The sequence below is a fragment of the Aptenodytes patagonicus genome, chromosome 26 (assembly GCF_965638725.1).
Source record: "Aptenodytes patagonicus chromosome 26, bAptPat1.pri.cur, whole genome shotgun sequence".
Taxonomy (NCBI): Eukaryota; Metazoa; Chordata; class Aves; order Sphenisciformes; family Spheniscidae; genus Aptenodytes; species Aptenodytes patagonicus.
Window position 1 is genome coordinate 1,063,362 of NC_134974.1, and position 10,650 is coordinate 1,074,011.

A 10,650-nucleotide genomic window follows, 5' to 3' on the forward strand; every position below is an offset into this window, starting at 1 on the left:
CGGCAAAAATCCCCTGCTAGTGTGGGGCAGTAATTCCTTCCTGACCCCTTTGGTGATCGGCTTATGCCCTGAAGCATGAGATTTGATTACCCTCTTAGACTTACAAGGTTAATTCTTCTAGATGAGGCTCGTGCAACGGCAGTAGGGGAAGGTTTGGGGTTTCTGTCCTGGGTCACGGGTAGATGAGCAGGGCAGCGTTAGCTGATGCTTTTGTGCGACGGGGCTGGCTAAATGGCAATCTTTGCTTTTCTTTGCAAGAAGCAGGGGTTGCCAAGACAGAGGGATGCTCCTCGGCCCTGGCCCTGTCTCCAGAGGGAATATCCCCTCGTCCGTAGAGGGATGATTTGGTGCTTTGGGTTCTGCTTGGCTCCGTTCAGGTTGTTGGTTGATTTGGGGCAGGTAACCCCATGCTCTCCTTCATTGCTCAAGAGCAATACCCAAACCACGCTTGTTTCTAGTCTTCATGGCCAAGAGCTGCCCTCTTGCTCGCGCGCCTTGGCCTCACCCCCTTGCCTCCGATCTCGGTGGCCGAGCGGGCTCGTGGCGCCCAGCAAGGTGGTTTTTTGGCGAGGTGTCCCCGGCACCGACAGCTGCAGAAACAACCGCCCTCGGCTGTTCCCTCTGTCTTGGCGAAGGCACTGTGTGTTTTCCTCTCAAGGGCTCCTCGGGCTGCTTCGAGCGTGAGTCAGAGCAGCGGGGCTGTCTCCGTGAGGGGCAGCGAGGCACGCCGTACTGGGCTGCGGCTGCTGCTGGAGCTGCGGCAGAGCAGCCGGTCTCTAGTGGAGACGTGAGACCAGAAGCGCTGGCGGCACAGTGCCAGGGAGCCCCGGGTTGGTTTTAGTGCCTGTCCTGCAGGAGCAAAACCACAGCTGGGTCCCACCTGAAGTGTGTGGCGCTGCTGGCTCGGTCTCGGTCCTGGGAGCAGCCAGGGCCAGCGCCTGGCAGCAATGATTTTGGGTGGCCAAGAGGTCCGGGATGCCACCGGGGAGGGGGAATTGCCGATGACACCGGCGCTGGCCCTCAAGTAATTTAATTTGCGTCACAGTGCACCGGAGCTGGGGCGGACACTGGCAACGTGAGCGCTGGCGCTTGCAGCCCGACCGCAGTGTGAGCAGGCGCACGTGGCGGGGAGCAGCGGCGCGGGGTGCCAACCCTGCACTTTCCTGGGGATGAGGCGATTAGAGCTGAATCTTGTTACTGCTTAATCATCTCTGGGAGATGGCGGGGAGGGGCGGGCAGCTTCCCGCACCGTGCGCGCCCAGGGCTGCCCCTGCTCTGCCCTCCCACTGCACAGAGGGATGTGGCTCCATCTCGAGGGGTGCTCGGTGCTGGGTGCAGGATCCCGGTGGGTGTGTGCTGGGTGCTGCCAGTGGCATCGCGGCGTCAATGCTCATCACCGCCGGTGCGGACGGGGAAGCTCCAGGTTAAGCTCTTAGGACCGCAACTGTAACGCCACTAACTTGAGTTGAGCGAAGGCAACAACCTCATTCACTCTCCTCCCTCAACACTGCAAATTAAAGCTGTTCAGCTGCAAAATTGATGCCGTGGCGGAGGCCCTAAGTGGGGTTGAGCTCTCTCGTGCACGCACACGGCGAGGGAGCAGCTCTCGGCACCCAAGGGCATCTCGGCTCATCTCCAGCCCTTCCCCGAGCTGCTGCTTCACCCCCGAGAGCGATGCTTAAAACAAAGCAGTGACCTCCCTGCCTTTAATTTTCCTTTTCTTTTTTTATTGGCTAAGGGGTCATTGGCCAAGCATCGCGCCTTTCCCTGGCAGCGTGCCGTTCGTTGCGGGGGGGTGAGGGACCTTCAGCGGCTGTCTGCGCTGCAGCCGGGATGGAGAGCCCCAAACCAGCTCCCTCCCCACCAGCTGGGTCCTGTTAGGAGTGTCACAGCGAGAGCTGAGCGTGGGCTGGGAAATGCAGCCCAATGTCTGCCTGGCGTCTGGAGCAGGTTTTGGAGCCCGCGCCCGGCTCTGGCCCCTTCCCCCAGCCAACTCGCAAGGATCAGTCCTGCAAAAGATGCCTCGTTAGCTGACAGCTCTAATGCCAGCTCATTTCAAGGCAGGGCAGGTTGGGAGGACAGGGGAAGCAGTCACGAGCGCGGTGATCCCGGGTGGGCAGGCGATGTGGAAAAATGCCCCAACAAGGTTATGGGGACAGCAAGAGGGAGGCAGCAGCTGGCCGGGCACCCGGTGCAGGGGGCTCGGGGTGCCTTTGGGGAAGCGCAGCCTCCCAAGAGAAGTGGGTGCTGGGAAGCAGGAGAGCAGGTCAGGGATGGGGTGGGGTGGGCGAGTGGTGTGGAGCAGCACCCTGGGCTGCTTTGGGGCGGCCGAGCCCCCCGGCTCTGCGGCTCCCAGTGTCGGGTGCTCGCAGCGCTACTGCAGCAAGCGAGGACGAGATCTCCACTGCTTGAATATTCAACTTTAAAAAAAAACCCAACAACCCGCAGCCCCCAGACAGATGGTAGCTCTGCTGGGGATTTTGCTGAAATTTATTTTCTCTTGATTTGGCAATATGTGATTTCCAACGCTGATAATCATCTTTGTGCTTGTGAAGCGTCTGCCTTTGGAGGATCCCAAAATAGGGAGCGATATGAACTGGTTGGAAGAGGGAGGTGAGAGCTTGGGGTGGTTGTCCAGCTGGGGGAAACTGAGGACAGAAGATGCCCTCTGCCCTCTCCTTCCTTTTGCTCTTCCCAGTTTTTTCCGGGAGGTGTCAGGTCCATGGCAGCGTGGGCACGGCTTCTGACCGTGGCTCTCCTTGCTTTCAGGTGACCTTCACCAAGCGCAAGTTTGGCTTGATGAAGAAAGCCTACGAGCTGAGTGTCCTGTGCGACTGCGAGATCGCCCTGATCATCTTCAACCACTCCAACAAGCTGTTCCAGTATGCCAGCACCGACATGGACAAGGTGCTGCTCAAGTACACCGAGTACAATGAGCCCCACGAGAGCCGGACCAATGCGGACATCATCGAGGTGAGGCCGCCCGTCCTCTCCCCAGCTTTGCTGTTGTGGTGGAGCCAGGGCCGGGTCTGGCACCGCAGCCGGATGCAGGCGGTCGGTGCGGGGTGGGGATGGGAGCGAGCAGATCTCCGACACTTGGTGCTGGCCTGATTTTACGTCTTCTTGGTCCAGCCTTACAAAAATACTCAGTTCTGGGTGGTAGAGTTTGAAGCTGTCTCGAGTTATGTGTTGACCTACTGCCGTAAAATTGAGGTGCAGGTTTTCTTTGTGGGACTTTCCCGTGGTCCAGGCAAACCACGGGATGGTTTTGGAGGCATCTCCCGGGGCTGCTGCACTGGGCTGCCTTGGTGCAGCTGGTGGCATTGCCCCCGTCTATTATTTCAGTCACGCATGGTGGGGTTGTAGGAGGGCACCAGCGGCTGAATCACAGAGTAATTCAGGTTGGGAGGAACCTTTGGGTGCCTCTGGTCCAACCCCACGGCCAGCCTCACGGGTAGGTGGGGTTGCTCAAGGCTTGTCCGGCTGCGTTTTGTGGGTCTCCAAGGATGGCGAGTCCAACCTGACCAACCCCAGCACTGCCAAGGGCACCATGTCCAAACCTCGCTGACGCCAAGGCCGCGCTCCTCCTCCAGCCTGCCAGCATCGCAGGAGATGCCCGGCCACCATTTGTTGTCGGTGACCCCGCGCTGGCCCTCCCCACCGCTTTGTCCTCGTCCCTGGCGCTGGCAGAGCATCGCCGGGCTCAAGCACGGGGCATTTGGCTCGCAGAAGGAGGCCGGCGGCGTCTTGGCCATCGATCGCATCCTCTCCCCCGGCAGCACCCGTGAACGTGGGAGCCGCTTGGTTGTCGCTTTTCAGCATGTGGGCAGCTGCCTTTACACCTGGGCAAATGCAGGCAAACGAAAGGCTTGGCTGGGTAATTAATTGACATTACAGGCGGGCATAAATTAAACGCCCGTGGAGCTGTTAGCGATTGAGCGGAGCGGCACGGCCCTGCGGAGGGCCCTGGGCGGATCGGAGGCAGCTGCTCCACTCGGACCTTGCGCGGCACGAAGCTTCGCCGCTTCAAGGCGCTGCTGGAGGAATCGGCTTCTCCTGCCGCTCGGGCCGTGCTGCTTCTGCCTTTGAATCCCGTTGGTGCGTCTTGGGCAGCGTTCTCGGGCTTTGATTCCATGAAGGAGAAGGAAAAAAAAACCCAACCTGTCCACCCAGTTCCCGCTGACGTGCCGCCGCAGCAGCAGTGGGTTGAGCCGCGGCCAAGCAACTGGCAGCACCTGCCTGCCCTCGCTGGGGTTTGGAGACTGTTCTGCCAGCGCACGGTTGCATACGGGCCTTAGAAATGGTTCAAAAATGTCCTTTTTGGCCCGTTTGAGCAAGGTAGTGCCTGTCCACTGTGAAAATCCCGGGGTTTTGCAGGCGCTGTTCCCCGCCGTGCTAGTCAGCGCAGCCTCACCCAGCCTCTCCAGGATGCTCAGACTGCGGCGCTCGCAGCGTCGAACAGATTTGTCTTGGCCTAAAAATACCGTAAACATTTTGGGCAGCGTTCTCTGTTCCCTTATGGTCCAAGATGCAAACACTCCCAAGCCGACAAGTTACACACAGTCCTTGGCACCCAAAGAAATACTGTGTTTGCACCACATGAAAAGCTGGATCTGCATCCAAAGCCGAGGAGAGGAACTTCGGGAGCGGAAGGATATTGGTGGATGGCAAGAAAAAGAGCCCAAACGCACCGGGTTCGGCATGTCTTGCTGGCAGAGCTGCCTTGGAGCGAAACCCACTGGGGTGCAGGCAGGTTTTGAGGCTGCTTGAGCATCCCTCCCCATCCTCATCTCCTCTTGGAGCAGGGTTAGGGCTGCTTTAAGGTTTTTACTGGTTTCTGTCCCAAATCCGCCCCCCCCCGGGAGACCGTTCCTGCTCCTGGTACTGATTTCCATCTCCCCCTAGCCATCTTCCCTCGCCCAGGTCAGGTCCCACCGGCCCGGCTTTGTCCCCACCGCGCACAGACCCAGTTTATCTCATGTTTCTTGGTGGCTCCCAGTTGAACTTGACTCCTCCAAGAGTATCTTCGCATCCTTGAAGCTTCCCCAGCATCAAGCATTTATAGAGCTGTGAAGGCACAGGCTGTGAATTTGCTACCAAATATGATTGCGGGTGGATTTTAAGGGGCCGCTGCATGCATCTGCCTTCCCTGTAATGCCTGTGGCCCCTTTCTACCAGAGGGATGCAACCCTGAATGGCTCTGGCAGCATCTCAGGAAGGATGAGGAGCAACTGGGACGTGGGTGAATCGAGACAGAAGCCTCTTGATTTCATTTTCCTGGTGTAGGGGGAGCGAGCGGTGGCTCCGGAGGCTTGGCCGAGCCGGGGTCTCCTCTCCCAGTTGGGCTGGGGGGCTCCTGAGGCCAAAGGCACTGGTACCAACTCTGGCGGTACAAGTTGTTCTGTTCAAATTATGTTTTAAAACCACAGTAAACATGAGATCCCCTTTTGGTTTTTGGTCCTGGGGAGGTGCAGTCTGCAGGGGGGCACTGGGGGCACCCCATCACATGCTGCACAGGGATGCCCTTGAGGGGTTTATTCCCCCTGGATATTTAGCGAGAGGCAGAGCTGCTCCGGGATGAGCGTACCCGGCCCCGGTTCAAGAGGGGTTCAACACCCCGGCTGCCTTTTGGGGACCATCCCCTGTGGGGGCACCTCCGTCTTTCAGCCGTGCTGGGGATCAGCAGCGGCTGTCGGGAGGGGGATTCAACCACACAACCCCTGCAGCTCTCTCCGCGCCTGGCAAAGTCCTGGCCATTGCAAGCTTTTAAGTCTGAGAAAATCTCTCTTAATGCAGAGAGGGGGGTTTCCTTAATCAGGCGGGGGACAGCTGAGGCCCCCAGACAGGCACGCTGGGTGCCACGTGCGCGCCCGAGCTGGGATCACGCCGGCTTTGCTCCTCGCTGTCGCTTCTCGTTTTCTCGCAGCCCGGCTGACGTGCCAGTTTCTGATAAGGGACTTGGACGAGAGCAGAGCTAGCCGGGCACGGGGATGCTCCAGAGCCAGTTAAAGTCACACAGCAATTTCTTTCCTTTCCTTGGCTGAATGTCCCGCGGGGGGCTGATTTTTCCCTAATTCTCCTTCCTGGGGTTGTCGTTCCCCAGGGTGTGTAAAATCAAGCATTTTGCAGGATGCTGGGGAGGCAGCAAAGTGCAGAGGCAGCTGCTGGTGCTGCGTCTTCATAGAATCATAGAATCGAATCATAGAATCATTGAGGTTGGAAAAGACCTCTAAGATCATCGAGTCCAACCGTCAACCCAACACCCCCATGCCCACTAAACCATGTCCCTAAGTGCCGCATCTACTCGTCTTTTAAATACCTCCAGGGATGGGGACTCAACCACTTCCCTGGGCAGCCTGGTCCAATGTTTCACCACTCTTTCAGGAAAGACATTTTTCCTCACGTCCAATCTAAACCTCCCCTGGCACAACTTGAGGCCGTTTCCTCTCGTCCCATCGCTTGTTCCTTGGGAGAAGAGACCGACCCCACCTCGCTACAACCTCCTTTCAGGTGGTTGTAGAGAGCGATGAGGTCTCCCCTCAGCCTCCTTTTCTCCAGGCTAAACAACCCCAGTTCCCTCAGCCGCTCCTCATCAGAGTTGTTCTCCAGACCCCTCACCAGCCTCGTTGCCCTTCTCTGGACACTTCATCCTCATCCTCATCCTCATCCTCATCCAGACTTCCCCAAAGCCTGGGGCGGTTGAGTTTCCCTCCTCTAAGGGAAGTCGACCACATCCTGGTCGAGCATCGTTTCCTCTCACATGTTCTGCGTTTCCTGCTGCTCTCTCACCCTCTTTGGGTTGGAAATCTGCTCCCGTATGAGCTGGGATCATGGGAGTGGGAACATTGCCTGGAAGAGCGGGACCTGCAGCGGGTCCTGCCATGGAGGGACTCCCAATAGAGTGGGGGGACCTGGGGTCGGCAGGGAGACGGAACGATGATGAGTGTTTTGGGGGGGGGGGGGGTTTGCCACGTGAAGTCCTCACCCTGGTTTTCTCCTTTGAAAATTTTCTGCTGTGAAGGAATTGAATTTAAATCTACTTTATATGAAAAATAGTCACGTTCCACTAGATGCAACCCCATGACAAAAAAGTTTCATGCCTCTTTGCGTCTTCTGTTTTTCCCCTGGAAAAGGGAATGAGGAGGAACAAGAAGGAAAGCTCTTTTCTAAAAGACCTTGCAGAGATCCTGAAAACGGGAATCTTTGGGTTTGATTCTCACCCCAGCAGGATTGTTTCCCTTTTACATCATCTTGTAAAAAAGCACAAAATGTGGGATACGTTTTTTTGTCAAAAAAAAAAAAGAAAAAACCAGCAGCTGATGCTCATATGGCTGGAAATGGCATTTTGTTGCCCCAAACCTCTTTTTGAGCAGCAGATTGCCGCGAGCCGTGCTGCTTTGGCTCGTGTCCCGCTGCGACTCGGGCCCCAGTCACCCACCGCCACCGGTGCTTCCCCTCCCGCCATGCTGCACATCGTCCCCTTCCCCTGCTGTGCCAGCTCTGGAGCCCGTCCCCGTCCCCTTCTTCCCCTCCCTGCCCCAGCAGCCCCGCGCTGTGGCGGGAGGGGTTTTTTCCCCCCCCCCAAGCACAACCGGCTCGATCCTTCCTGGGACTGCTGGCGAGTTTCCTACGGGAGCGGGGACGCTGGCACCGCGGCCACCCCTCACAGCTCGGGATGCTGCGAACCGAACTGGGCAGGGAGGTGTGGGTCTCCAAGACAAATTACGACTAATTTTATGAAGTTAGCGGCCGGGGAGAGGGAAGAGGCAACGGCAACAGCTACTGTCTAAGTTGAAGCTGTATTAGGCACCAAATATATTAGACCCACAGAGGAGAAAGACCTTGGGAAATGCAGAGAGGGGGCGATGCTATGAGCTGCTTGGAGGGGCTTTTCTGGGTCTGGGTGAACAGAGCTGCGTTCACCCCGTTGTTCCGCTTTCCTCGAGAGAGTCATTGTGGGAAGAACCCCCGGGACGATTTCATGCGGACTTAGAAACGGTAAAATGCCATGGTCGGCAGCGTCTGCCCGTTGCTCTTCCCTGCACTTTGTTCGGGTGGTAAATACGGGGCAGAGCCGGGGGAGCTGGAAGCTGCTTAAAACCTCCCGGGCCGCTTCATTGCTGCAGATTTTAGAAGGGAGAAGGATGTTGTTGCTCAGCTGAAACCTCTTGAAAATTCAGTTGTGAGATTCCCTTCTTCGAGCGTCCCGGGGGATGGAGGTTGCTCGTCTGACCCCCCGACTCCTGAACCCGCTGGCAGCCTTTGGCAGAGGAGAAGAGCTTCCAGGGATGCGAGGGATTACCTTCACGTTTCCCAACCAGGGATGGGAGGGCAGAGGCAAGAGATCCAGTTACTGCCCCTGCAAAGAGAACTGCTGCGAGGTGAGCACAGCCCCCTATTAGACACCGGGAGAGTCTCCACAGCCGGCACCCTTCGCACGCGCCTGAAGGAAACCCGGCTTCATCCCTTCCACTGCTCATGGAACAACTTCTTCCATTTTTGCCTCTGAAAGAGAAAGAGAAGGAGGAAAAAACTTCTTTTTTTTTTTTTTTTTCTTTCAAAGAAGGGCTCAACTTTCCGTCTTACGGCTCCATCGGCGAAACAAAAGGTAGCGGGGGAAAAAAATCTGCAAAAAGCAGTTTCCAAAAAAAAAAAAAGCAAAGCCATTCCTTCCCCACCGGCAGCACCCGTTCCTTTTCTTGGCCCATTCTAAAAACAAACAAGGACACGTACAAAAATAGAAAAATAATAGGGAAAAATCCACGGGAACCTGCAGAAAAAGCCCTGGGAACCTCCCGTTCATGCCAATGACTCAGATTCCCACTACCCTTCCCTGTAAAGAGACAATAAGTGACAAGAATTAGGGGTACCAGCAAGTATTATTAGGTAATTAGGTAATAATTATTAGGTGGCAGGAATTATTGGTAACGCCAAACAGGGCTTCAGATGCCACCGGCGTCAAGAGTGAGCCCGATCCTTTGCTGGCGGAGCTGGATGTCGATGAGGACTTTTCCCCGCCGCAGATTAAATCTGAGTAACCGGTGTCAAAATGATGACCGTGAAGGAATAATTTTAATTGAAAATATTGTGAAAAGCTTCAGCTGGATGGAAAGCAGGCTGGGGGATGGGTTTGGTGCCTGTTGCTCGACTGTTGCCACCCGGTGCAAGCGTCCGCCAAGCAAGACCTGCAGGAAGAGGCAGAGCCGGGCGGCGCAGGGTGACGTACCGATGCCGAGCAAAACCTGCCCGCGGCGTTTCCAGCCCTTCTGGAGACGTCGCTGGTTTTTATCCGGTGTTTTCCCAAGCTCGCAGGTAGATGAAGAGCCACTCCAGGATACGTTTTGGCCTCAAAATCGGGATGTTTATTACTGTTTAGGAAGACAGAGGAGAATTGTCAAGGCTCTTCCCCCCCCCCCCCCCGCTGAATTTGGCATGAAAAGAGATCAAGACTTCCAGGAAATTCTGTAGCTTTGACTTCTTAAAAAAGAAAAAAAAAAAATTGGCAAGTGATGGTTCCATAATAACGCCTAATTGCCTTTGGTATTTTGAAAATAGAATGATTAAATGTGCATGTGTAATGCAATCTGCAAATTGGCTACTGAGCGTGAAAGAGGAACTTTTGGGGTTCTCGCTATACCCCTGTGCCTAGCCCGACCACGTGATTACCGGGCTCCTGTTAACGAAGGAGGAGATGTCGCATCGTTAACTCTCTGCAGCAGCGCCCGGGACCTTTGCTGCTCGTGCGGCCTGGTCTTGGCGCGGGGTTTGCTGCCTGGGTGTTGTCACCGTCACCCCTCTGTGTCACCCCCCAACAGGGCTCACCATCTCCAGCGCCCGCGGGCTGTCGCCGTGCCGCGTGCCCTCTCGTGCGGTGCTCTTGCTGTGGTGCAAGCGTTGCGTTTGGTAAATGCCACCCTCCCGTTTTTGCCAGGGGCAAGCCGCTTTTTTGCTTATCATTTTGGGGTTTATTTTCCTATTTGTAAGAAGGTTTTTCCCTATTTTTAGCAGGAGAGCGTATATCGTTAAGGTTTATTTCTCCTCCTTGTCGTTGTAGTAATTGTAGGTGACAAATGCGTCTGAGCTGGTACGGGGCCAAATTCGGCTCCGGCGTAAACAGATCCTTTGAAAGCAAAGAAGTTTCTCTCGTCCATCCCCACGTTGTAATTCTTTAATTAGAGACACCCCAGCATTGAAAGCCGAGGGCCGGATCCTGACTCTTTAACCCCACTGAGGTCAACGACATCTTGGGCGGACCGTGTTAATTTGTGCAAGGGCGAGTCCTCGTCTTTATGGTCCGGGGGATGTTTCGGGGCGGGGAGGGGGGGGACCTGCCCATCTCAGGCAGCTGCCTGTGTTCCCCATTCCCACTCCCAGATCTCAAACTGTCCCGATTGTGTTTTCAGACGTTAAGAAAGAAAGGTTTTAACGGCTGTGACAGCCCGGAGCCCGACGGCGATGACTCGATAGACCAGAGCCCCTTGATGGAGGATAAATACCGTAAAGGCAGCGAGGATCTGGATATCCTGTTCAAGCGATACGGTGTAAGTACCTGCCCCTTGGCCGGAAAACCTTCATTATATGTTCTTTTTTGTTTTGTTTTTCTTCTGTTCGATTTCCCTCCAACCTCGTCCCTGATCCCTCCCCGACACC

At 56.0% G+C, this 10,650-nt stretch overlaps 1 protein-coding gene across 1 annotated transcript in view; it reads left to right on the forward strand.

Moving 5' to 3' along the window:
* The window catches only part of MEF2D (myocyte enhancer factor 2D), a gene marked incomplete at its 3' end in the record, with an annotated part of 45,911 nt that extends 35,370 nt beyond the window's left edge, over positions 1 to 10,541 (forward strand). Inside the window, 2 exon segments of the mRNA XM_076360102.1 lie at positions 2,770 to 2,973; positions 10,404 to 10,541. Coding sequence (XP_076216217.1) covers positions 2,770 to 2,973; positions 10,404 to 10,541 — 342 coding nt within the window.
* Positions 10,542 to 10,650: the final 109 nt, after the last annotated feature.